The sequence below is a fragment of the Mirounga leonina genome, unplaced genomic scaffold (genome assembly GCF_011800145.1).
Source record: "Mirounga leonina isolate KUSES-001 unplaced genomic scaffold, KU_Mleo_1.0 Mir_201, whole genome shotgun sequence".
Taxonomy (NCBI): domain Eukaryota; kingdom Metazoa; phylum Chordata; class Mammalia; order Carnivora; family Phocidae; genus Mirounga; species Mirounga leonina.
The window spans coordinates 19460818-19486428 of NW_023270504.1; the positions used below are offsets into that span (position 1 = coordinate 19460818).

Genomic DNA, 25611 nt, shown 5'->3' on the forward strand with positions numbered 1-25611 from the left:
GATCCTGGCAAGCATATTTTTGAACTAGTCAAATTAGACATTTTTGTGTTAATTAATTTATTTATTTTTAGATTTTTTAAAATTTATTTATTTGATAGAGTAGAGAGAGCACAAGAAGGGGGAGTGGTGGGCAGAATGAGAGGGAAAAGCAGGCTCCCCACAGAGCAGGAAGCCTGATGTGGGACTCAATCCCAGGACCCTGAGATCATGACCTGAGCCAAAGGCAGACGCTTAACCACTGAGCCACCCAGGCACCCCTAAATTAGACATTTTTAACAATTCTAATTCTGTTACTGTGGGAATGATGGTAGAAGCTGAGGAGGGTTTGTCTAAGGCCCCATGGAAAACAGTTCCTGGGAATGATAATGGAAGAACTGTGAGGTACATGAAAGAAATCCATGAGTCATTAGACATTCATTATACAAATCTTAATTAAAGTGATTATTAGTTGGCAAATTGCTAAGGTTCTGTATTGCTGAAATTATTCAAATTAAAAAGAAAGAAAAAACCCTTCTCAGAGTTTGAATTGACCAATATTGATTTGTATAGCAAAGACACTACCCTTCTTTGGTAGAGGAGTTGCATATTGATTTTCAAGAGGCCTTCAAGGATTCTTCTCATGGCAAATCTAAACCTCTGCCTTACTTTGCATTTGTCTTTCATCCAGAGAACCCTGAACTGAGGTTATGTTCAGGAGGATGGGTACAGTTCTCCCCCTGGATCTTTGAGTGTTGGCCTGGAGGAGAAGCCATAGGAACTGGTGAACAGCAGTTCAACATGCAGATTTCGGCTGAGCAGTTCTGGGCTTCCTGTGGTATAGGCCAGCCTTCACCAGCAGAACAGACCCTCCACTGTGATCTGGCCTCATGCAGTGGTAGTAAATTCACTTAGAGCAGATACTGTTGCTGCAGTTGGTGAGATAAACTTCGATGTCTAGTAGAACAAGAACCCTGTGAAGGCAGGGACTGTGTCTATTTTGTTTGCCACTGAATCCCCAGAGCCTAACATGTAATAGTTGTTTGATATTAGTTAAATGAATATTAGTTAAGTGAATAATAAATTAATAAAAAAGTATTGCAGAGGGAGGGTAGTGGGGTACTTGAGCAGAAGCTAAAGAGAAGTTTTTACTTCGATAGAATTATACTGACTGAATTTTTAGTCTCCCAATCTTAATTTTATTCTCTGAGTTGGTCAGTATCAGGGCAATAATCCATACTAACCAAACTCGTAACAGACTGAGGTATTAACCAGATGCCAGTTAGTAATAGTTTCCATTATCAGTTGTTCCATAACCAATCACCTTCAAACTCACTAGTTTAAAATAACAACAATCATTTGGCTAATGATTTGGCAATCTGAGAAGGAATAACAGGGAGAACTTCTTTTAGCTCCAAGTGGCATCAGTTAGAGTGACCAGAGCCAGAGGATCTAATTTCAAGATGGCACATTCCGATAGTGAGCAAACCATTGACGGCTGTCAGATGGGACTCAGTTCTCCTCCACATAGGCCTCTCCATTTGGCTACCTGGGCTTCCTCAAGGCATGGTGGCTAGTTCCACCTGGCACAGTGTTACTTCTGTACTGTCTTGGTCAAAGCAGGCCCCACCCAGTTTGGGGGAGGAGAGGAGAAATAGACTACCTCTTGAAAGAGGAAGTGATGAAGAATTTGTAGCCATTTTTAATGAACTTCCAATATTCACTAAAAATATCTATTAGAAAGATTTTCTACTGATTGATTGCTCACTATACTCTTTTCCTTGTAGGAAATTTCCACAGTTAGCTAAATTACATAGGCCAAGAGGAGGGGGATAGTACTTGGCTTCCTTAAAATTCCTGTCAGTTCCCGCTCCTAAACTCTGACAAATAAATCCACTGGTTTTACTTAGATTGTATGTTTATGATGCAGATGATGTTTTAAAAGTCCCAGTGTGCTAACATCTCCCTCCCCATCCTCCGCACACACAGACTGCATACTGCTGCTCTTCAAAGAACTCCTCTTCTATTGAAATACTGGAGTTGCCATTGCTGAGTTACAAGAATATTCTCTGGTAGACCAGATTCCCTGGTCTACACCACAGGGGAAGCAAATTACCTGGTCTGAGGGGCTGGTGTCACTAAAGTTATGATGTACCTATTTCAATCCCAGTCTTACCTGCCAAATGTATTTGGACAAGAAAAAAACATTTTTATGTTTTTGCAGGTGCAGTCCTCTACAGTGCTAGAAAAGACTGGTTCTTTTATAGGTTTCAAACAGGCAAGTTTCTTTTGTTAATTCAATCTTTCTTTAGAGATTCCTGTTAAACAAGTTGCATATGTTAATTCATTTATTTCTTTTGCAGATTTCTTAAACCCTTAGAATGACCTTGGTAAGAGCTCCAGGCTCTGCTTGGTCTACTTTGACTTAGGAGGCCCAAGCAGCAATAATTTGTTAATTACCTGTTAGTGCTTGGCAGTATAGATGTGTTACTCTGTGTCCCCCCCACCCTCACCCCCCAATAAATATGATCACATCATGGGTATTTGGGGACAGGGGGCCTCCAAGAGACCAACTCACCCAAGGTCTGCATAGTAAGTGCCATCACAGGTGGGACATGAGCTCAAGTCTTCCTAACTCCACAACCTTTGTGACGTTGTATGCAAACCCATATCAGCCATGATAGGTTGAATTTTATTAGTTTACTCTCAGAGCCAACTTATCTCCATTTCTTGAGGTACTTGGTCCTAACCCTTAATAAACTGACTTAAGCTATGGTAGTGATTGCATTTTTTAAATTCTTTATTTAAATTCAGTTTAGTAAACATGTTTAGTAAACATGTACTCTATTGTTAGTTTCAGGAGTAAAATTTAGTGAATCATCAGTTGAATATAATACCCAGTGCTCATTACATCACATGCCCTCCTTAATGCCCATCTCCCAGTTACCCCATCCTCCCACCCACCTCCCCTCCAGCAACCCTCAGTTTGTGTCCTAGAGCTGTCTTGTGGTTTGCCTCCCTATTTTCATCTTATTTTTCCCTCCCTTCTGCTATGTTCATCTGTTTTATTTCTTAAATTCTACATACGAGTGAAATCATGCAGTATTTGTCTTTCTCTGACTTATTTCACTTAGCATAATACCCTCTAATCCCATCCACATTGTTGCAAATGGCAAGATTTCATTCTTTTTGATGGCTGAGTAATATTCCATTATATATATATAATCCACATCTTCTTTATCCATTCATCTGTTAATGGACAATGATTGCATATTTTTAAGATGATGCATAGATTGAAAGTTTTTTTTAGAAGCAATAGGGAAATTGGAGGCAAAAGAAAATCACTTATACTCCCACCACTGTAACACAAGTATTTTAATTTTATTCTAGCCTTTGACCACCTCATGAATAGCTATTTTTATACAATTGCCATCACAATGTACATCCAGTTTTTCACTATGCTTTTCAGACGATGTTGTGATGGATGGACTTTTCCCCAAGTTTCTAGATATTACAGTAATAATTTTCATTTGCTGTGTAATATGCTGTGTAGATGACCGAAGTAGATCCTTGTTTTGGTTTATAAAATACAATTTATACACACACACACTTGAAAATTTACAGAAGTATGAGAATATGAAGATTTTTTAATCACAAAAGAGCTAATGCGGTTATATTTGGGGTGTTTTCTTCCAGGCTTTAAAAATGTTATAAATATATTTTGTTTATCCAGACTACACATGTCATTTTATTATATACAAAAGTGATACTATGCTATCAAAACAATTTCAGTTACTGTTTGCATGCCTCCACAAAAAGAATTTGTTTTCCTGATGCTTTTTCTATAGGGACTCTCCTTTAGGGGATTGCATTGTTCTCACCAGGCAGGGATTTGTTGGGAATTGGAGACATACCTAAATGTAAAATCATGTCCTTCCACATCAGCCTGCGTCAGGACAGGACAGCATGTACGTGCCTCCATTAGCAGTGTGTGTTATGCATTCATTGCCTCATAAACCATGGAGCAAGGCTGATAATGATGTGGAGAGGTGACCTCTGGCTAAATGCTGAAGCTGGAAGACACCTTCCTATTCTGTGCACCAGTGGTTACATCTGAATAAGGTCCCAGCCTCTCACTTAGGAATGCTACCTACCTAGTTGGGAGTGATCTATTTATCATCCTACTTGTTAGATGGAAAAGTGAACCTTATCTGTTACTTTGATGTGTGTTTCAGAGGCACATGTTGAATTGGGTACAGAAGCCTAGTTTCCAGGAGGAGTAAATACCATATATAACAGCAAAATGCATTTCTTAGGATCAACAGTCTCTGCTTTAATGAACTGTGGAACAGTAGAATCGGTGCAGGTTTGCTGTCTTTGTTCCATACAAGGAAACATTTTTAAAATATGAAATTCTTTAAAGGCACAGGGAAGTACAGAAACTACTATCTCAGATACCTGCTTTCACTGCACAGACTTAATGTTCACATGGGCCATATTTGCTTCAGCTCTCTTTACAAGGTGATGATGCTTCATTGGTGGGTATTTCTTCCATAGGCACAATCTTCGGAGAACAAAAAAACCTTTGGGGATGAGGCGCATGCAGTCTGGGCCATCATTCCAGCCTTTCCGCTCTAGTCCCTGCTCTCAGAATGTCACTGCCAAAAGAAATGAAGTTCCCCACCCCCAGTGACAACAGCACCCACAGAGGAGGAAACAAGGGATAGAACAAAAGGGAAGATGAAATCAGATGTTGCTCAAAGCTAGTACAGTGACAAGGGGGAAAGGGGTAGGATAGGATGCAGGCAGAGCTAGTTGTTAATTGCACCATCTGTGAGTGTGTCAGAAGCCCTGATAGACTCAATAGACTTTTTTTTTTTTCATCACATTCAGAGACAAGCTGCTTCCTGAATTGGATGAATTTTAAGGTTATGGTTACACATTTAAAAAGTGAAAATTGAGGCTTTTCCCATTCTTTGCCTCTCTCCTGAGTTGTGGGAGTAATTCATGGCAACTCAGAATTTACATCTTGGAGCAAACTTGCTTGATGTGTCTTCATTGCATGTAGGGGAAAAAATAAGCCTCATCAACCAGGGCCTTATTTTCCAAGAACCTATCATTCAGGCACTTATTATCAACTTTGTGAAGTTTCTAGATTTTTTGCTTTGCACCCTTACCCCTCCTGCTGGGATTCGGTCATTTTGCTGCTTGTTAGGACATCCACCAGCAGATGTGGAAGAGCAAAGAGAACAGCTAAAGTATTATTAAGTTTTGCTTCATGATAGGAGCTCTGCAAAAGACTCAGTGGGAGAGAATTTTGAACCCTTTGCCTACAATAAGGTTTGGAGTTATCTGTTGATTTTGGTTACGTACGCCCTCCCTGTCCTCCCTTTAGTGCTGATAGTGAAGAGTTGACTTGCAGAAAAACAGAATGGAAGGGGACTGCAAAATACAGCCAGAATTGCAGTGAGCCATGACTTAAACATGGTCCTGTAATATGATGCTGTAATGAGAGGGAGCCTGAGTCCATATGCGTTCATTGAAGTATCAAATTGGTGTGCAGTCTTTCTTCTCACTCAGCATAGGTCAGGCACACATTAAAGTAGAAGTTTTCAGTTGGGGATGAGGCTGTGTGGTGGAGGCAGATTCTAGAATCACCTAGGGCAACTTTTTCAAATTGTTTGCACTGGTGTCTCTGCATGCTAACATTTGAGAGGAGGTCAGGGTGTAGACTTTGGAAAAATTACTGAGGTGATCATACAATCTTATGTCTCACCATGTAAAAGAGATGCTGGTGATTTTGAGAGGGCCTGAGCAAGAATAATGCAAATAGTTAAAGGGTCTCCAAAAAGGTGAAAGAAAGCAGAATTTTCAAATCTGAGGAAAGGAGGACTTCCGAAGTAGTTAAATAACTTTTATCAGACATATCAAAGTTTCCTTGGGGGATGCTGGCCCCTCAGGTCATTCTCCATACTTCTACCAGCATGACCTTCCAACCTGAAAATGCTTATGCTGCCCCCTTCTAGGTCTTTATTTAATACCCCAAGCTCCGTTTCCTTCTTGACTCTCCCAGCCTTCCTTCTCCTTCCTCTTCCAATTTGAGTAAGAACCAGTCAGTTCATCACTGACTTTGAAGTCCTAAGGAGGTGATAGTTATAATAAGAAAGGTCATAAATGTAAGGTGTCGTACCTTAAGAGTCGCCAGCAGAGCTCTGAGCTGTGCTTTTTCTCCCTGTAATGAGAAAGAACAATGGATGCAGTTAAATCCATTACATTTCACATTCCACATCCATCTACTCTGTTCACAATAGTCTCTTAGATTGTCTTTCGGCATTCAATCACTGTTTCCACTACTATGTTTCAAATTCGCATTGTTTCTCTTATCTAGTCTCTGAGCCCCTTAACTTGTCTTCATGCCAAGCCTTATTTTTCTTAACAAAAAATTTAATTAGAAAAACTAATTGGATCCACTTATCTGCCTTGTTTGAAAACTTTTCTTGGATATTTATTTATACAGATACAGCATCATGTTCAAGACCTTCATAAATGACCTCAGTCTCTCTTTTTAGGCTTAAATTTTGCCACTGCTTTTCCTGACTACAGTGACATTATTCCCTTTCCTCCATCCTATCCTGAAGCCATAGAGTCATCATTTCTGCAAACATTTGCCTTTGTACATGCTACATTCTCTAGGCTTCCATCCCTCTCTTCTCTTCCAGGTGAACTCATTCTTTAAGACCCAGCTAAACTAGCTCCTCCTTGTGAAGCCATAAGCTCCTTCCCCACACAGCTTCCATGTATCCTCCCCTATGCTCTCACTTCCTGGTGTTACTGTACTTGGCATGTTGTACTTGTGGTGTCACTTATTTCTTTTTTTTTAATTCATGTGTTTTAATTTTTATTTAAAAAAATGTTTTTATTATTATGTTCAGTTAGCCAACATATAGTACATCATCAGTTTTAGATGTAGTGTTCAATGATTCATTAGTTGCGCATAACACCCAGAAGTCACTTATTTCTATGCTCTGTTCATGAGAGAGGGGACAGTGGCAGGCCAGTATTTGGAAAGGCAGAGAGGAGGGAAAGGACAGTTGAGTGGAGGTGATGATGCATATTTCATGCAATGGGTTCCCATCCTGAAATATATGTGTGTGTGTGTGTGTGTGTTGGACACACCCAAAATACAAATTATTTTATTTTTTTGATAAATGCTTCTTGTCTGTTTTCTCTTTAGAGAATTGATTGGGGCATCCCTTAGGAATCTAATTGCAGTTTTTCATAAAACACCAAGCTCCTTGTTCCTTGTCTTTGACATCCCATCAAATCCTCATTATTCTTCAGAGTCCATCACCTCTCAAGTAGAAGGAATGCAAAGCCTCAAGCCTGATCAAAGGGGAAAAATGAAGAAAGGCAAAGAGAGACATATATATATATATATATATATATATAAAATCCTTTACCTCACTCATGGAAAGGGTATCTTCACTTTCCCTAGCCCTGGACAAAGGGACAAAAAAAATTTCTCATCTTTTCTCAGAAGACGGCATTCTTTTTTTTCTTTTTAAGATTTATTTATTTGAGAGAGAGAATGTGTGTGCAGGGGGAGGGGCAGAGGGAGAGGGAGAGAGAGAGAGAATCTCTAGGAGACTCCCCACTGAGTGCAGAGCCTGACTCAGGGCTTGATCCCATGACCCTGAGATTGTGACCTGAGCTAAAACCAAGAGTCAGATGCTTAACTGACTGAGCCACCCAGGTGCCCAGAAAAGGGCATTCTTTTTTTCCCGTGATGAATCCATGTGTCCTTGGTGCCAGTTTGGGGCTTGAAATAGAGGGGGAAAGTGGACATGTGGTCAGCAATATTAATTTTTATATATGCATTTCTGTTTGTACCCTCAATGGTAGGAAAGAGCTAGTGTGGTAGGTTAAAAAAAGTATAATTTGGGCATCAGACAAATGTCAATTTTAATTCCCTCTTGTCATTAAATAGCTATATGACTTTGACAAAATGAGTTACATTTCTGAGCCTTAGTTTCCTCATCTGTGATGTGGGATTACATGGGTAACATATGCAAAATACCTGTAACAGAGTAAGTGCTTGGGAGATGCAATTAATGTCTTTTACTTTTCTCTGTATTCACAGTGCCTGACATATATTAGGGCTCAGTGATCATTTGTTGCATAAACTTGACTTTGCTCTTGTCAGATGCTTCACCTAGTAAATTTCACCTTTTTTTGTAGGCTTTAGCTTGGGAAGAGATTCCTCAAATGTTGGGTTGTATAAATCTGAATCAGAAGGATGGTGTCATTAAGAGGTAAAAGAACTAAGTTTTGAGATAAGTGATATCAAGGGAGCCTTTGAATTTCTTGGGATTTTTATGGCAAGGCTATATGATGCAGGTAAGTACTTCTGTGGATTGATAGGAGAATAAAGAGTGCTTTTATTTCTCATTCAAAATTTAGCTATTTATTTTACTTTAAGACCTAACTGTTGCTTACTGTCTAAGCCCTTTGGTGTTATCTATGTTCTATTTCTCTCTAGTTCACCCCTTCCCCATCTCCCACCAACATTTATACAAGAGTGATTCCAAAAGCAAACTGTCCTAGACAGGAGTAGTTGGAGATCTCGTGCTAGTCTCAGATTTATTTTTTAATGCAGAATGGTGTTTTTCTGGCCTGGTGAGTACATGAGGGGCAATTCTGCTAGGTTTGATGAATCTACCACTCCTGGGGGTGAGGAAAGGTTTGCTTCCCTACTCTTTGCAAAGAGTAGGGGAGTTCCCAAGGGAGTGGGAGGAAGAAAGCGTGCTTCATTGAATGGTTTCCATACCTGTCTACACAAGAGAACCATCAGGGAGCTTTAAAATGCATTTTCTTGGGTTCTATTCCAGCCATATTGAATCCCTGTCCCTGAGGTTGCCCCCCAAATCCATATATTTAACAGGCTCCCCAGATAAGCATCAGAGACCCAGCTTGGCCTCTGAGTACAAAGCTGTGTAGAGGAGGACTATGTAACATGCTATCTTGGGGTTCTCCATGAATGCTGTGGGAAAGCACAAAAATCCTGGCAGCTTTGATGGTTCTTAAATCTGATGGCCTAAAGTTAGAAAGGAAGGGCTGTACATTATTTGCTGGGTAATTGTAAATGTCTCAGGAAAAAGATCTTTCCAAGCACCTAATTTCCACAGGGTTGTCTTGACTATATTTTTTGAACGGCTTCTCCCTATGTTATAGGGTAGATTTCACCAATGGGCAAGCAGCCTAGATCACTGATATAGGAACTTTGCACCTATCTTTACATGCCCAATAATATTTTCATTAATGTTGTTTCCCTTCCTTAAGCCACCTGAAAAATGAAAACAAATCTACTTTTCCTGTGCAGATGGCTGAAAAAAAAGTTGTGAAAGAAAGCTAATGGCTATAGGGAAATGATTTACCTCACTTTTGGCTTTATTGAAGATTCTTAAGCCTCTTTTCTACCATCCTGAGGACTTCCTGGATGAAATTTTGCTTGGGCAACAGCCACACTTCAGTTGCCTTCTCACTTAAACTGGAGCTTTGGGTATGGTTAGAAAAAGAAATGGGAAGAAGAGTTAAACTCACAAAGATCATTCATCTCCTCTAGTGGTTTTTGTCCATTGCTGAGTTCTAATCTCCTCTTTCCACCAACACCTACTTACTTGGATCTTGACTTATTTTGGCAGTTCTCTGTGGATGTGATGTGGTTGCCATGGAAATGTTATCCGGCATGCTGCATGCTGCTTCATCTTCTCTCCATCTCTTCATTCCTCTCCAGTGTGTGCTTGCGCCCTCACATTCTCTCCCTCTTGTACACCCACCCCTAACCCCCTTTGTAATTGAACACATCAAACACTGCAATTCTTTAGGCTATTTTGCTCCTCTCCCCCAATCACGCTGAATGTGTTTTAATTTTATATAATCAAAACAACCTGGTAGTGATTGGAAGAGATGGAAGGAAATTGACTCAAATGCTAAATTCCTCTAGGTTATGCTAGGATGCCCAAATATGAGGGAGTTCAGGCAAGTGTTAATCAAATTAACTTCCCTCTGCTTTCACAGGGATTAAACCTTTGCTGAGGTTCAGAGAGACTTATTAATAACAACTTTCTGATTTCCACCTGGACTACTACTTCGTGTCCTGGTGTTATCTACAAAGGAGAAAGTCTGAACTATGCTCAGCTCTTAATTTCCCATCTGTGAAACATTCACTTTGTGTATTATCTGCATTGACCCGTAGACCTCTCTGCAGATACTGACATCCTGGGTTATCAAGAGTTGAGTCAAATATAGAGAAGATATTAGTGTGAATATTTGCATATTCACCCTCACTTTCTCTTCTACTTTTTAAAAAAGATTTTATTTATTTAGAGAGAGAATGAGCAGGGGGAGAGGGAGATAATCTCCAGCAGACTCTGCACTGAGCACAGAGCCTGGCCTGGGGCTTGATCCCACAACCCCAAGATCATGACCTGAGCTGAAACCAAGAGTCAGAAGCTTAACCAACTGCCACCCAGTTGCCCCTCTCTTCTGCTCTTATGTGATGTGATGGATTAATTGGGGGAGGAAGGAAAGGTGAGGGAGGAATTTTGTAGTTATGTGAACATTGAGAAAAAACTTAGTCTCCTTCCCTCACTGAGGAGATTATAATTTTTCTCAAAAAAATTGAAAAATACTAGAAAACAGTAACACATTTCCCTTTTGTTTTTCTGGTTTCTTTTTTAAAGACCTTCTCTTCTCAATGTTATAAGCAAAATGAGTTGTTTTTTTTTGGGGGGGGGGAGGGACAGAGGGAGAGAGACAGAGAGAGAATTTTAAGCGGGCCCCATGCCCAGCGTGTAAGCACAGCACGGGGCTTGATCTCACAACACCGAGATCATGACCTGAGCCGAAATCAAGAGTCAGATGCTTAACCAACTAAGCCACCTAGGAGCCTGAGTTTTATTTTTTCTCTGTCCCTAAACTAACAAAATGAATTTACATTAGTAAAGACTTGCAAATAATATTTTTTACATATGTTTCAGGTTTCCCTAATGGTTTTAGTTTCCAAACTAAAAGAAATCATTGCCAACAGCCACAATAATAAAAAAAATTATTTCTTTTTCTTTCTTATGGAATAAGATTTGGGTGGGTTATATGATTCTCATGGGCAGACAGATGTTTTCATGGACAATATAATGGGGAGAACATTCAAAGGGGGAAAATTTTTAAAGGGCCCATGCAAGAATGAAATCAACTCTGCTTTTTGTCTCATTGTTTTCAGAAAAGAAAGATTATAGGTATACCTTCTTTAGAACCTTTTTTTTTAAATCAGTAATTGGAGAGTCACTTTCTTCCACATGAATTTATACTAAATGTTGTGTGTGTGTGTGTGTGTGTGTGTGTGTGTGTGTGTAGATGTTGGAGGCTGGGAAGTGAGAACGTAGCAGGGGAAACTTCCAAAACTAGTCTTCTGGAAGTTCAAAACAAATCAATAAGTACTTATCGAATACTTAACACAAGCAAGGCACTAATTTGGATTCTGCAAAGGATACTAAGAGGACAAGATTTGATTCTTACCTTCTAATAGTGTATTGTCTATCATGGGAAAGAAGATACAGACACATAAAAAGTTAAGTAACAAAAAGGAATGAAACAGGTCAGGTTGGTAATGAATGAAATACTGAAATGTAAACTGGCAGCTAGAAAGGGCAGGAAGAGAGAAGAGGAAAGAGGCACCTTGAATGTCAGGAAGGTGTTAGAGAGAGGGTAAGATTTGATCTGAGGCCATAATCATGAGCAAGATTTGGATTACTCAATTGAGTGAAAACATAAGAGGGGTAGGAAAATGCATGTAATGTTCAGGGGACAGTGAAGGAGCTGCTTGGCTTCAGCAAGCGTTCATACAGAGAATGAGAGAGCTCCAGATAGATGGGGCCAGGACATAGAGAGCCTTGACTGAAGGTGGATTTTTGCTTTGGGTAATGGGGAACCATTGGAGAGTTTTGAGTAGGTAGCGACATAGAATTAAAAAGTCTAGCAAGATTAAGTTCAAGTTGTATTTGGGGTGGGGGATTGATATAAGGCAGAGGGCCCAGGAGGGGACTGGGTGTGATATGACAAAGGCCTGGTCTAGGATGAAAATTGTGGGGATAGAAAGGAAGGGACAAATGCAAGAATTATTTTTGTAAAAACAGGAATGTTTTGAGGTACTAATCAGGCATGGGAAACTAAGAAAAGGAAGCTATCAAAAACACCTGGGAGGTTTCAAGACTGAAGGAATATTTATATATTAATAGTTAATATTTACTGAGTGCCTACTATGTGTCAGGCACCATTCCAAGTGCTTGGTAAATACCAGTGAGAGTAGGGAATTTGAAAGTCCCCTGTTCTTTTTTTATTTTTTATTTTTTTTTATTTTTTATTTTTTATTTTTTTAAAGATTTTATTTATTTATTCATGAGAGACAGAGAGAGAGAGGCAGAGGGAGAAGCAGGCTCCCAAGGAGCAGGAAGCCCGATGCGGGACTCGATCCCAGGACCCTGAGATCATGACCTGAGCCGAAGGCAGACGCTTAACCATCTGCGCCACCCAGGCGCCCGAAAGTCCCCTGTTCTGAGGGGAAAGAGAAAACAAGTCAATCTCTAGCACTAAGAATTTATAACAGGAAGAATTAAGTGGAAATGGCCAACAAGAGATAGAAATGGGAGATGTGAAAGAGGTCAGAACCACAGGCATAGAATCGGGACTCATCCACTTAGAGGAAGGGTTCATGTCCTGAGAATGGCTGAAATGAACAGAGACCCTTCCTGAATTTCCCAAAAAACCTCCGATAAGGAAAAAGGTAAACAAAAACATACTGGAAAGAAGGTAAAGAAGGAGCAAGTGAACAAAGTATGAGAATACTCTGTGTATTTGATTGTTCAGATCATAAGTATGGTTCTGCCTCCCTTACTGAAGATAACTGAGAGTTGATTATAGCTCCAAAGAAGTATTTTCATATTGTATTTTAAGTCCAGAGAGAGGTTGTATATTCTGTGCCAAACCAGAATAAACTTTTTCCAGTCTTAACCAAGCCAAATAAATATTCTAACTCTTGTTGTATGTCTCTAACAAGAACTCCAAGAATATGGTCCTAAACTTTCATAACTGACTTCTTCCCAGAATGTGATCTGAGAATTAATTCCTCTGTAAGTCCAGTCAAGCTCACTGCTTTGTGGTTTGTCTCCTGTTTTCCTATAAGGCAAATTAATTCCATTTCTTCATTTTTTAGGGGGGGGTTAGTGCTTGTGAAATATGACAGATTGACAGCCCCTGGAGTCTGGAGTTCTCTTGTTATTCTATGAATGTATGTCCTGACCAGAATCGTGCCTCCAGGCTTTCTTAGGGCTGTAGAGAGTGTGTTTCACTCTCTTCCCTGTAGAACCTCCCTTATAAGGTTGGCACAAGGGAGAATTAAAGGCAACTGAGATTGGTGGTGGTATAAATAATGATTAAGAACCCAGGCTGTGGAGCCATTCATATCTGGGTTGGGATTTTAGTTCTACCACGTTAGAAGTTTAGGACTTCTTTGTTTTTCTTTCTCCTGGCCATTGCTTCTTTTGTTGACATTATTCTTGGTATGAGGCAGTGGAAGGAATATGGGTTTTAAAATCACTCAGAATTAAGTAGGATCAACTGCTAATGCCACCAACCTTGGACCTCCATTATAATGTGATCTCTTATTTTATAGCATTGCTGTGAGAATTGAAAATAATGCAAAGCATCCAGAACAGAGCTTGGCATGTACTCAATAAATAGTAGCATTGTTAGAGGGTTTTTTTTTTTTTAATTGAGTGACCAGAACAAAAATACAACTTCCAAGCAATTTCACTTATAGGCTAGACAGCCATGAGATTCATTCATCTTGGGGAGACAAAATTCTGGGAAGGGGAAAATATCAATCAGCTTATTTTGTACATAATGCTAAACTACAGCTGACATTTTAACCGATTTGACTGGTTCTGAGAATGCAGTTAATAAGAGCAGTCAGCTTATTCTTTTCTTCATTCATGTTGTAAAGATGAAATTATAACAGAGAGAGAGAAGTCAAAACTGTGCCAGAATTTTAACACTATAGGAGTAGTGGTCTCATTGCCAAAAGACAGAGGAACTTAGCTTGGACTTCGCTATGTTAAGTTTCATCTGATACCAGAACATTCAGGTAGAATGGTCCAATCAACTGAAGGTCAGGAAAGAGATGGGACCTCTGATGGAGATTTTGGAAGCCTTTGGTATAGAAGTGATTTGCTGACACGATGGCTATGAATTGAGTCTCAGAGGGAGAGAGCAGAGGTGAAAGACAATCTTGAGGTGTCCCCAAGTTAGGGAGTTTCAAGTGAAAATGGGTAGAAAAGGAGAGAGAACTAGCCTGAGAAGTAGAAGGAGAGTCAAGAAATTATTCTGTTTTAAACAACAAATAAACAAGGGAAAGGAGAGTTGCCGAAAATTTGGGAGTGTCAACTGTTAGAAGCTGTATAATGTCAAGGAGAATGATGATGAAGCAAATCCTACTAATTCTATTTTTGCTGACCTTGCTTGGATTATTGATGACCTTGTAAGAATAGTTCCAGTAGAATGATAGTGGCAAAAGCCAAGATAGCAAGGGTTAAGGAGTGAGGTCTGGTGCAGAAAAAGGGACATCAGGTTACTTTTTAAAACAGTTTGCAGTAAAAAAGAGGTAGAAAGTGGAATTACTTTTCAAAGGTTGGAAAATAAATCATTTTGTGCCCTGACCTGGTCAGCAAAGAGTTAATGGTATAAATGCACAGTAATTTCAGAAGCATTAAAGAGCATGTTTCCATGGAAACGTCAACCTACAGAGGGAGAGAAAGAGCTAGGATCCCCTGACAAAGAAGGAACAGCAGAGTTCTAGCCCCCACACAGTACAGCAGGGAGAAATGATTACATGTTTCTTTTAGCTTCCCTGTGAAGGATGCATTTGGGGTTCATGGTGCTGTCCTTTTGAGGACAAGCAAAGAGGGAAATAGAGTCTGTTTTAAATAAACCCTTACCCTCACCTTGCTTCAAATTCTGACTCAAGGATCAAGCTTATTTTAGAATATTGGAAAAGATCAACGAGTGTCTTTAAGTAACTAACTGAAACTAAATAAACAAGTAACTTTAATCTTTCCCTGACCTCTCTATCCTAACCTGGTCTAGAAACAGTGCCATAAAGTACTGTGATTTAGAGCAACACTTGAAAAAACTCCAGAAACATAGGATGTGTGTTTGGCTAGTAACCTTTGACCAGCACCTTTGCATTGGGGTTTCCATCTTGGTATATTCTCCTGGATTATATATACATTTCATCTCACTGTTTTCAAGTCCATGAAGTCCCTTTTACTCCTGCCTGGTATACATGTCCTGCACCTTCAAATTCAACCATACTTTTGGGGATGGGTCTTCCCACTAAACGGTAGTCCCAGAAAGCCATTCTTCCAGACTGTGCAAAGGGAGCCACATTAACAAAATTGCTAACCAACTTTCCTGACAGTTCACTTTCTCCACTCCCATTTTATATTGAACTTTGCATCTCTTTTGTCCCCCTGGTCTTTCCCTGGACCCTAGACTCAAAAACTCACTTTATTTTCTATGTGAAAGGGGCAGGTGTGGTTCATAATTGGGTTTTCTGAAGACAGAGATGTGTTTTTGAATGTGTCAACAGCCTCCACTACTGTTTCCCTATCACATCTGTAGCATGATGTGATTATGGAGCACCTATCTCCCCTAAAGATGTAATCGTCACCCATCGGCATCTTGACTCCTCTGTCTGTTTGAAACTGTTGCCTGACCCTGGAATATCCTCACTCTTTTGACCCTCTTTCCCTCCCATTCAATACAGTTGCTTCTAGGAATCTCCATTTAAAGACATCTGCCAATCATTACTGGGAGACTAAATTACAGCTCCTTTGTCCATGGGTGACAGCTCCTCATAACCTCCACTCCCAATCCCTGTAACTGAAGCCATCTCACTAATTCATTTGTTCACCCATTTTGCTACCCTTCAGTAGAGCTGTTGGAGGGAGTTGTGAAAATAAGCGTATGGTAGCTATAGAGGGAGTAGGAACTGTGTAAATGGAGGTACTGCCAGTGTGTAGATTTTGTTGACCACCTAAAATGTAAGAGAGAATAGAGAAGGACTCCAGAACGGAGAAGAACAAATGGAGGAAATAGAGAAAGATCAAAAAGGAGGAGAAAATCCTCCTTATTCTTCTCCCTTGATATCATTCCCAGGTCACTCTGGATTCTTGACCAAGGGTTTCTTGGGTATATATGCCCAAGGATTCTTATGGTTAAGTCTGAAAGTTCACAAGAAGAAAAAGACTCCTGGTCAAAGTGGAATGTCCTAGAGAAATCTTTGCCAGTCATTGTTTGGCTGGTCTTGGCATAGCCCCTGAGTAGTGTTGCCAGCTCATGAGCTAAAATGGATGTCAGAAAGGCAAAGCTTCACCTTAAAATTATTAGTAAGCATAAAGGAGAAACACCAGCGTGCTCAGGGATCAGCTAGCCTTTGACCTGTCTTGGTGTTTTCTCTGGGAAGGTCCTGCCACTTGGCTTTGATAGCTTCTAGGTCTATATTCCAACAGATAGAGCACCTAATCCGTGGAAGAGGAAAGGGATTTTTTGTTCAGTGTTTTTTAAAATGAAAGTGAGTTTAACTTATTACAGCATGGAAATATGAATTCAAAAGGAAAAAAATATCCAGTGGCAATAACATTATCCAGAAGTTCTTGATTCCTTCCCACTGGGGAGTTTCACCTTTCCTACTGCCTCTAGTAACTGGATTTCCTGTAGCACCTTAGCACGTCTCACCTCTAGCAGAGGTGACTAAAGGTTGTGGGCATGAGGACAAGAAATAATTCCTTCTCCATTACTGAGTTCTGTGCACAGTTCCCTAAATGAGAAACAGCTTTACTGCTCAGCACACTGCATTGAATCACTATATTGTACACCTGAAACTAATAGTACGCTGTATGTTAACTATACTGGAATTTAAATAAAAACTTTAAAAATACTATGTAAACCTCAGTGTTGTGATTAGGTCTATCTGTATTCCCTAAGTATCCGATATAAGCATTAAATGAAGTGATGTAGTAATAAAAAAAAAATTTTTTTTAAAGGCAGCCTCACTAGTTCCCTAAGGAATACACAAGCGAGAATTTGCCCCTTACAAAGGAACTTTAAAGAGAGTTACACAGCGTTCAAAGCAGGGCTCTGGGAGGTCAGGATGGGGGTCATTTTGAGGAGTCATTTACTCTAGGCTAAAATTATGGGGATATGAGTTCACCTTTGCCTTTCTTAGGAAGTGAACTTTATATTGAAGTATGATTAAGTAATTCGCCACTACACAAAACCTCACAGGGGTAACCAGTCCTAGTACGAAGACAAATGTTCCTGAGCCTTCAGAGTTTGGGATATTGTGGGAATGAGAGGAAATGTCCTGGACTGGTGTTACTATGGAAAAGAAGAGATCCAGGAATTGGGAGACTCAGACTCTGAATTTAACATGCCAAAGAGTAGCAGCATTTCCCCAAACTCCAGGGTGTTTGGTTCTAACTATGAAAAGTTAGACTGATCCAGAAGTCTCTGCAAACTAGCATTCTCTGATATCCAAGGAACCTAAAAAAAAAAAAAAAAGGTAATTATAACAGAAGCAGCTAACACGTAAGGTTCACTGTGATAGGTGCAGTTCTAAGTCCTATATGTCCTCACAACCGTCTTATGAGGTAGGTACTATTTTTACGCACATTTTTTTATGGCAAAGAAACTGAGAAGTCAAATAATTTGTGAGATCATACAACTTCAGGCCTGGTAGATCAAGGACTTGTGCAGAGCTCATCTGACTCCAGTGTCCTTGCTCTTACACACCACACTGCATGGTCTGTTGGTGGGGGTGGGGTGTGTGTGTGTGTGTGTGTGTGTGTGTGTGTGTTCAGTCCATAATCACATTCCTTTCCTCTTTGCTGAATCTCTTCTCTTTCTCCCTCTTATTTTCTTTCTACTCCTCACTACTAAGCATTGTCCAGGCTTTGTCATGCATTTGGGTGTAGGCTATTTTATGAATGAGGACCAGCTCCTGGGTTTGATCCAGATGGACCCATCAGTCCAGAAGAGAACTGTTTCCTGCCACATTGACCCGACTTGGCGAGAGGGTAGTGCAGGTGGGCAGGCATGAGGTCATTCCAGTTTGTGGCAGAACTACTCCCAATGCTCATTGATTTAACATCTTTCTGGAGGAAAGTTAATGTTCTCTGCCCTCTTATGTTCAAGCAGGGATTGTTGGGCAACTTCCAACAGTGCTCTTCTGTTTTCTTTCATTCCACATGAAAATAATTCATGGTATTCAGTCATGAAGCAGAATTTTTTTTCTCTATTAGGCCTAGAGGCCTGAGAAGTCTTTTCATTGCAATAGATGGTGAATTGATACATCACCATTTACCCCTCACACAAATGCAGCTCAACCCAGACTGCTCAGGGCCCCAAGCACAGTCCTCACCACCAGCAGGCAAGAGGAAGCATATTAAATTTATATCAGTCAGTCCTCAAGATACTTTACTATCTCATTAATTTAACACCATGGACTTAGAATTTAAATAACTAAGATATGGACTAGCCTAAACTTGAAACTTTTATGAGTTGTGAAGAATGGTTTGCAAAATAAATTAATGATATAAACACCATTTCAGAGCAAATATTTAATTTACCGGAAGACAAACTATTTTTAATCTTTTTTCAAGTAATTATAAATTAATATTACAATGTGCTCTTTAAATTAGTTTTTCTTGAGGTTCTCTATTAAGTATCATTATACAGAAATAAGGGAAAAGAACTGTATTCGATAGCTTAGGAAACTGGTATTTCTAATTCTTTTGTTCAACAGCATGGTTTAAGATTTTTATATATGACATTATATGTTGAAGGAAACCTTTAAAACTTCTTTAAATCCCTTTTCCTTGAAAAGAAAACCATGGTTGGCAAGAATAAAATAAGTCACGTATCTTAAAAAGATTGCCACACAATTTAGGAACTGATGGGTCCAGGATTTGAACGAAGGTTGTGTGACTCCTTGCTCAAACCATGCTACACCACCTGGGTGGTGGTCATGGTGGTGATGGAGTATGTGTGTGATACATAGTTCAGTCCTCTGCTCTTCAGTTGTTTTTCTGTTCCTCTTTATGTCTTTTCTACCAGCATTTTGGGGCATCGTCTAGATAATCATTTGCACGTAGGATATCTTACCAATGAGATATCTCTTCTGGGTTTAATCCTACAGGGACCCATTGGTAAGTCCAGTGGAGAATTGCTCCCTGGCCATGGCCTGCCACATTGACAGCATTCCACTGGATGGGTCATTTTGGACTCACTGTGATAAACATGAATTTTTAAGTTGGGCCAAAGTCAGAAATTTCTATTTAGTTTACCAAAACATAACACCAGTTGTCTAATTTTTACATATCTTTGCCTCTTTCCCCCAGTATTGGCCTCTACTTAGGTAGCTTTTAAGTGTTTTCAAGTCCACTATTTCTAATCCTGTGAGAAATTGTTTCCACGATTTCCAGAGAAAATGTGTATACAAAGTAGTGCTAAGTGAAATAGTAAAATGATTAAGAGAGACAAGAGAAAGACTGCAGGATGTGTGGTTTTGCCATCCAGCCAATGAAGTGTAATAATGTAACAACCGCAGATGAACTAGAGAGCGTGTTAGAGGAGCATCCCTGTACTTCCCTCATCAGGTGAGTCAGATGGTATGAACCAGTCGATTTTATAGATGAGGGACTTGAAGGCCTTAACAGGTGAGTGACACACCAAAGACTCAATTAGAGAGTTACAGAATTTTGGAGTTAGAAGTTGCAAACAAGGAGTCAAGGATTCCAGTCTCCTGTCTGGAATTGTTTTTCCTTTCTTGCTTTGCTCTTAATAGCTGGAGAATGGAAAGAGAATATGAAAAAAGCCACTGTTTTTGAGGCATGGTGGTGAGCAGGAAGGATGCTGGACCCAGGGTGAGGACACCTGCATGCTGTTTCCAGCCCTGTCATCTGATCATGGTAAACCACAAACCCTTCTGGACTTCATCTGCTTCATCTAGCCATGAAAGGATCGGATGAAATGAAGAGACTTATCTTTCTTACTACTATATTAACAGATACTAATAAAAAAATCCAGTGCCTTGTAAAAATATGGAGGGCAGAGTGAGTATTGCTGTGCCAAGACTCTTGGTTTGCTGGGAAAATTCTGGCAGAGCTCTTCTGGATGCCTCCCACACAGGACATACTGCTAAATCATTGCTTTAGGTATCATTGTGGTGCAGTGGATGAGCTCTGAGTGGCATGGTCAAAGTCAAAGAGGCACAAGGGCTTTTTTACCTCAGCTTGACCGCATTAAACCCACTAGAGTATGACTTTGGCCATATAAAGCGAATGTATTGGCTCTGAGCCCCTTGGGGTTCCGAGGCTCTTTCTCAACGAGGAGTCAAGCAGGAAATGAGATGCATTTTATTTTATGCAGTCTGTATTAAGGATCTGCATAGTCCAGGGCATGACATGTGACATGAGAATGTGCTAAAATGCACATCTGGGACTTGTAAAACTGCTTTCACTTCACTTGGTGATAAATGAAAAGAACACTGAACTGAAAACCAGAAGACTTGAACTGCAGTCTTGAATAGGGAGGTCAACTTGGAAAAGAGGGTAGCATCTTGGAGCCTGTTTTCCCTTTTCTGAAATGAGAGTTCTCAATGGATAGCTTCTAAATGTTCTTCTGGTTCTAACAATTTGAGATTCTGTGTAATACTAGAACTTGATGAGACACAGTAAGGTTTCTTATGGGTCCATCTACATCCTAGAGACAAATCAAGCAATATATATATTTATATACCAAGCCTTGCTGGGGCTTCCAGGAGACTTGAGTCTTCTGAATTTGGCTGCCACTTGAGCTAGGCTTTCTGACTGTATACTTAAGGATGGCATGTTTAGAGAAAAACAGAATAGCTGTGGCATCTTTTAATTATAGTTTAATCCTTTACCAAGGATTTACACATGGAAGCTTTGAGGTTTTAATTAATGTTCAAAATTGGCAAAATGCAGCCAGATCCAGAGGTTGTTGGATATTTTCAGGCATTATGGAAAGTTAAATGGACTAATATGACCATTTGACCTAGTTTATCCTTCCTATGAGGAATGCAATCTCCATTCCTCCAATGTATTCCATTGATAATTGGGTCTCGTTAAAATGTAGTTATCATACTTCACTCGGTGAGATCCAAAATGAGGCAAGTTTCTTGCCTTTAGATATTCAAATCCTGCTAATATATTCTTTTTCTGAATAACCTTATATTTGCCTCCTATTTTCTATAGTCATCCTACCCATTATTTCATTTGATCAGCACAGCAGGCTTACCTGATAAGCTGGAGGTAGAGTGGTGTTTCCATTTTAAAGAGGAAAAACTGAGGTTCAGGAGCCAAAGTCCCATGCCTAGAAGTGACCACAGTCCCAATTATTTTTTCACTTTTTTGTTACTAGTGAGTGGATTGCTTTGTTCTGCTATTCAAAGGGCATCATTGTTCAGGCCAGGTGTATATTTGCACGCTCCTCACTGATAGCTAAATGTTGGCTCATCAGAGGGAATTACTCAGAAAAACACAATGTGAATGATTAATCTATATGCTGCTGAAGGATATGAGTGATTATAGGATACTTTGGGAAAGAATATTTTGTATATTGTCATAAAATTTATCAATATTTTTGGTAAGTGTAAAATGTGGGAGAAGTGCCTAGGTAGAATAAAATGATCCTGTAGAGCTGGAAGAGAGAGAACATCCCAGAAAGAGTTTAAAAGAAAAATCAGAAAGATGTGGAGTAACTAGAAAAATGTAACTATAGAGCAACTACCTTACCCATGAGTGTGGTTTATGTTCTGGAAGTTTGAATTTTAAAACTTGTACGCCTGAGTCAATTCTCCTTCAAAGAAGTCATCTTGAGAAGCCATTCATGATGCTTATTACTTAAATTATTTTTGGAACTTCTCTTATAATTGCCTTCTGAAATGGACACTTAAAAAAAAACATATCTTAATTTAGATGAAGTTAGAATTATTCTGAACCATATCCGGTAAAAGGAGGGTACTTAAGCCAGGTGACTTATTTCTCTCTCTTTCCCTTCCTCCCTTCCCCTTCCTTCCTTTCTCCTCCCTCCTTTCTTCCAAAAAAAGAGAGAAAACTAAAATTTGTTTGCATGTCTCATTAACCTTCTCTGAAGAGTTCCAGAAATTATTCTAAGCAATGCAATATTATTGTAGTAAGAACATACTTTCCAAGTTAATTACATTGGGTGCTTACATTCTGGTTTGTTAGTTTAAAATATTTTTGTTTTGTGGCTTTGTGATTCTGTTCCTTGGAACGAATTATATACGGCTTTGGCTGGAGTGTTGAAACTGTGAACTATGGGAGATCTGAATATTATTTTCTAACTGGTGATGGGCTTGAGCAAGCAGCATAGAGCTGAAAGATGAGGGGCAGTGCAAGGAATGGGGAGGATGCTATGTGGAGCGTCGAGTTGAACTAGGAGTGCTACACATTTACCAGTTGGAGGTGTCCAGAAATAGCAGCCAGGGGATAAGAGGAGGGGACTTGAAGTCATGGCATGTGAGAACTACGTAAAGGAACTGGAGATGTTAAACCTGATGTGGCATATGACAGGATGGGAGGGTGAAGAGATCATGGGACTGGGAGTGTGGCTTAACCTGTTAACTCTGCTCCCAATTAGCTGTGGAACATTGGGCAAATAATTTGACTTCTCCGTGCTTTGGTTTCCTTCACCTATCAAGTTAAAATTCTAGAACTAAATGAGCTTAAGTTTTCTTCAAAGATTAAAATTTATAAGGTAGCCGTGATAAATGTCTTTGAATACTTGAAGAGCTTTCATGTGGAAGAAGGATTAGACTAAAACTGTATAATATCTAAGGAGGAAACCAGGATCTAGGGGTGTCAGGGGAGCAGATTTCAACTTTAAGTAAAAACAAAACCAAAACCTCTGCCCAACAGTGAGATGACTACCTTGAGGGTGGAGGGTGCCATGATACTAAGAGCTGAGAGAGCCCATCTTATGTTGTAGAGGGAAAGCATAGACTGTAAGAAGTGGTGGACTAGTTGATCATGAAGGTCTCTTTCAGTTCTGAGAGTCTAAGAATCTCTCTTCTTTTGAGGTCTTCAGTGTTCTTGATTGCATTTGTGAAGACCATAAGACCAGAGAATGACAGGCTGAAAAAGCCCAAGCAGCTCTAGAAGTAGGAAGTGTTCCATGAAGGTTTGGTTCATGATCTCTAGTCATCTTTATAATTGCCTGAAGGATATGCATCTTAGCAACCTTGTTGCTTAACCTAAGGTTACCTGGAAGAATGAAGAGTCTCACAGTTTTGTTGAATGAGAAGACTTACAAGAGGAAACTTTAAGCTGTCTCCTAATGCGTTCTTCTTCCCTTCAATGTGTTGGGAAACTGTTGTCGGTCACAAATTCGAAGCCCCTTGGAAACCTTGTGGCAATTACAAAATACATCTTTTGCTTCTCAGCAGAGACATGTCTCACAGCAGCGTCAGGCCCAAGGCTCTAGAGTAGCATGTCTTGTGAACACTGAGCTCATCATTATTGACTCCTCGGGCCATTATGGTAAAGGGACATTAATTACCATCTCCACAGTTGCACTAATGTGATTGTAATGAGCATGCCAGTGGGAATTCCCGGTGAGGGAACTCTTCATCAGATCAGAGCAACCAACAGGGGAACAGGGTCAGCTGGAGGTGCAGGTGTCGAGGAGGAAGCCAATTTCATTGGTCTGACTCTAGTTACTTCCAGAGTTTCTGCTGATCTATGTGCCTGTGCCTGGAATACTTTCTGAAATACCTCTCCCTCCTTCCCCACAACCCCCTGGTATTTTCTGTTCATTATACACACTGCAATAGCCCTGGTTTCCAGATGCATCTTGTGGAACCAGATCCCTGACTCATCTCACAACTCTTAGAAGTATGGGCTGGGCCAGATCTTAGCAAGAGTTCAAAAGTATGTACCTATCTCTGGGAGGCAGAGAGACCCTATGCTCAGTATGCCACCTTTCTTACCATAACACTCCCACTTTCTTTTCTTCTACAACCTTCACCCTTTAATGGACATCCTTTTGTGAATAATAATTGTTAACGCTTAAGGAAGGTTTACTGTGTACCAGGCCTCATGGTAAGTTATCTCATTTAAGCCTTACAAACCTAATGAAGTAGGTTTCTTTTTATCTTTTCATATTATTCCTATTATGTGAAAACTTGGACAACTCAATGCATAACCAAATGGGAGCTGGAGGGATACCAGGTTTCACGGTGGTATTTATATATCTATCTATGTGTCTGTCTCCATTCACCTTTCTCTCTGTCTTCCCAACTATCTTGTTGTTGGCATACCTTCTTCATACTTTTAACCTTTCTTTTATTTTATCTTTACAGGTATCTGATCAATGTCACTTTTGAGGGAAGAAATCTGTCCTTCAGTGAAGATGGCTACCAGATGCACCCGAAACTGGTGATAATCCTTCTGAACAAGGAGAGGAAGTGGGAGAGGGTAGGACATATCTTTTGGCAATTCTTGAGCTAAGTAGATGGGGTAGGGATATAAAATTTTGCAACACGTTCAAGGAAAACCAAACCAAACCTTGGTTTTGGTCTCTGCGCTGGGAAGTAAGAGTGCAGTACTTTGAAGAACATAGAAGAAGTCATTCCTCAAACTTGCATCTTCATTTTCTTGCTCCTTTGGTTAATCAAGAGATTAGTTTCTTAATGCATTACCATTTTTATTGATTATGGTGCTGTCTGAATCATGACTTTGTCTTAATGGAAGAGAGTACACATGTATAATATAACATAATTTCAGGAAGAAATCAAATTAGTGGTACAATTCAGAAGTTGTATCCTACACAGTATACTGGGGAAGTCGATGAAACCTGATTTACAAACACACAGGTTTGAATTTACTGTGATTAGAGGCTTGCCATGCGAGGCTCCTCTCAGGATCTCACCCCCTGCCAGCTGATCCCAGTGTCTGAAACTCTATCAATCAGAAATTAATTTCTGTGGGTGCCAGACTACCTAGGTTCAATTCCTAGCTCCTCTACTGACAAACTTGTCTATGTCAGAGCTTGAACAAATCTCTTAACTACTCTGTGCCTCAAGTTTCCTCATCTATAAAATGGGATTAAAAATAATAGTACCAAGGTAACAGGGTTGTTATGAGGATTAAATATATTAATATACATAAAAGACTTAGAAATGTGCCTGGCATATAGTAAGCCCTTAATAGGTATTTGCTTTTATTGTTATCCCTGATTCCTACTTAAATACGGATGTTCCCGAGAGTAATGTCAGCACTGGTGTTTCTCCTGTATGTCCTTCAGGTCATTTGTTCCTTGAGGTGCTTTGTTGAGAAATGGTTCTGTGGATAAATAAGGTTGGGAGATGTTACCTCCCCTTTCTCATTCTGGGAGGTTCCCAGAACATATTAACATTAGAAGAGGAGTCCTGTCTCTAGCAAAGAGCCATCCTTAATTTTACTTAATCTGGTATATCCC

The 25611-nt window shown here is 39.8% G+C and overlaps 1 protein-coding gene across 2 annotated transcripts in view; it reads left to right on the top strand.

Annotated features, from left to right (window-relative positions):
- GRIN2B (glutamate ionotropic receptor NMDA type subunit 2B) overlaps positions 1-25611 on the top strand; it is a 405281-nt gene that overhangs the window by 277094 nt on the left and 102576 nt on the right. For both annotated transcript variants that reach the window (XM_035028180.1, XM_035028181.1), the window contains one exon: positions 24494-24608. In XM_035028180.1, coding sequence (XP_034884071.1) covers positions 24494-24608 — 115 coding nt within the window. The remainder of the gene's footprint in view (positions 1-24493; positions 24609-25611) is intronic.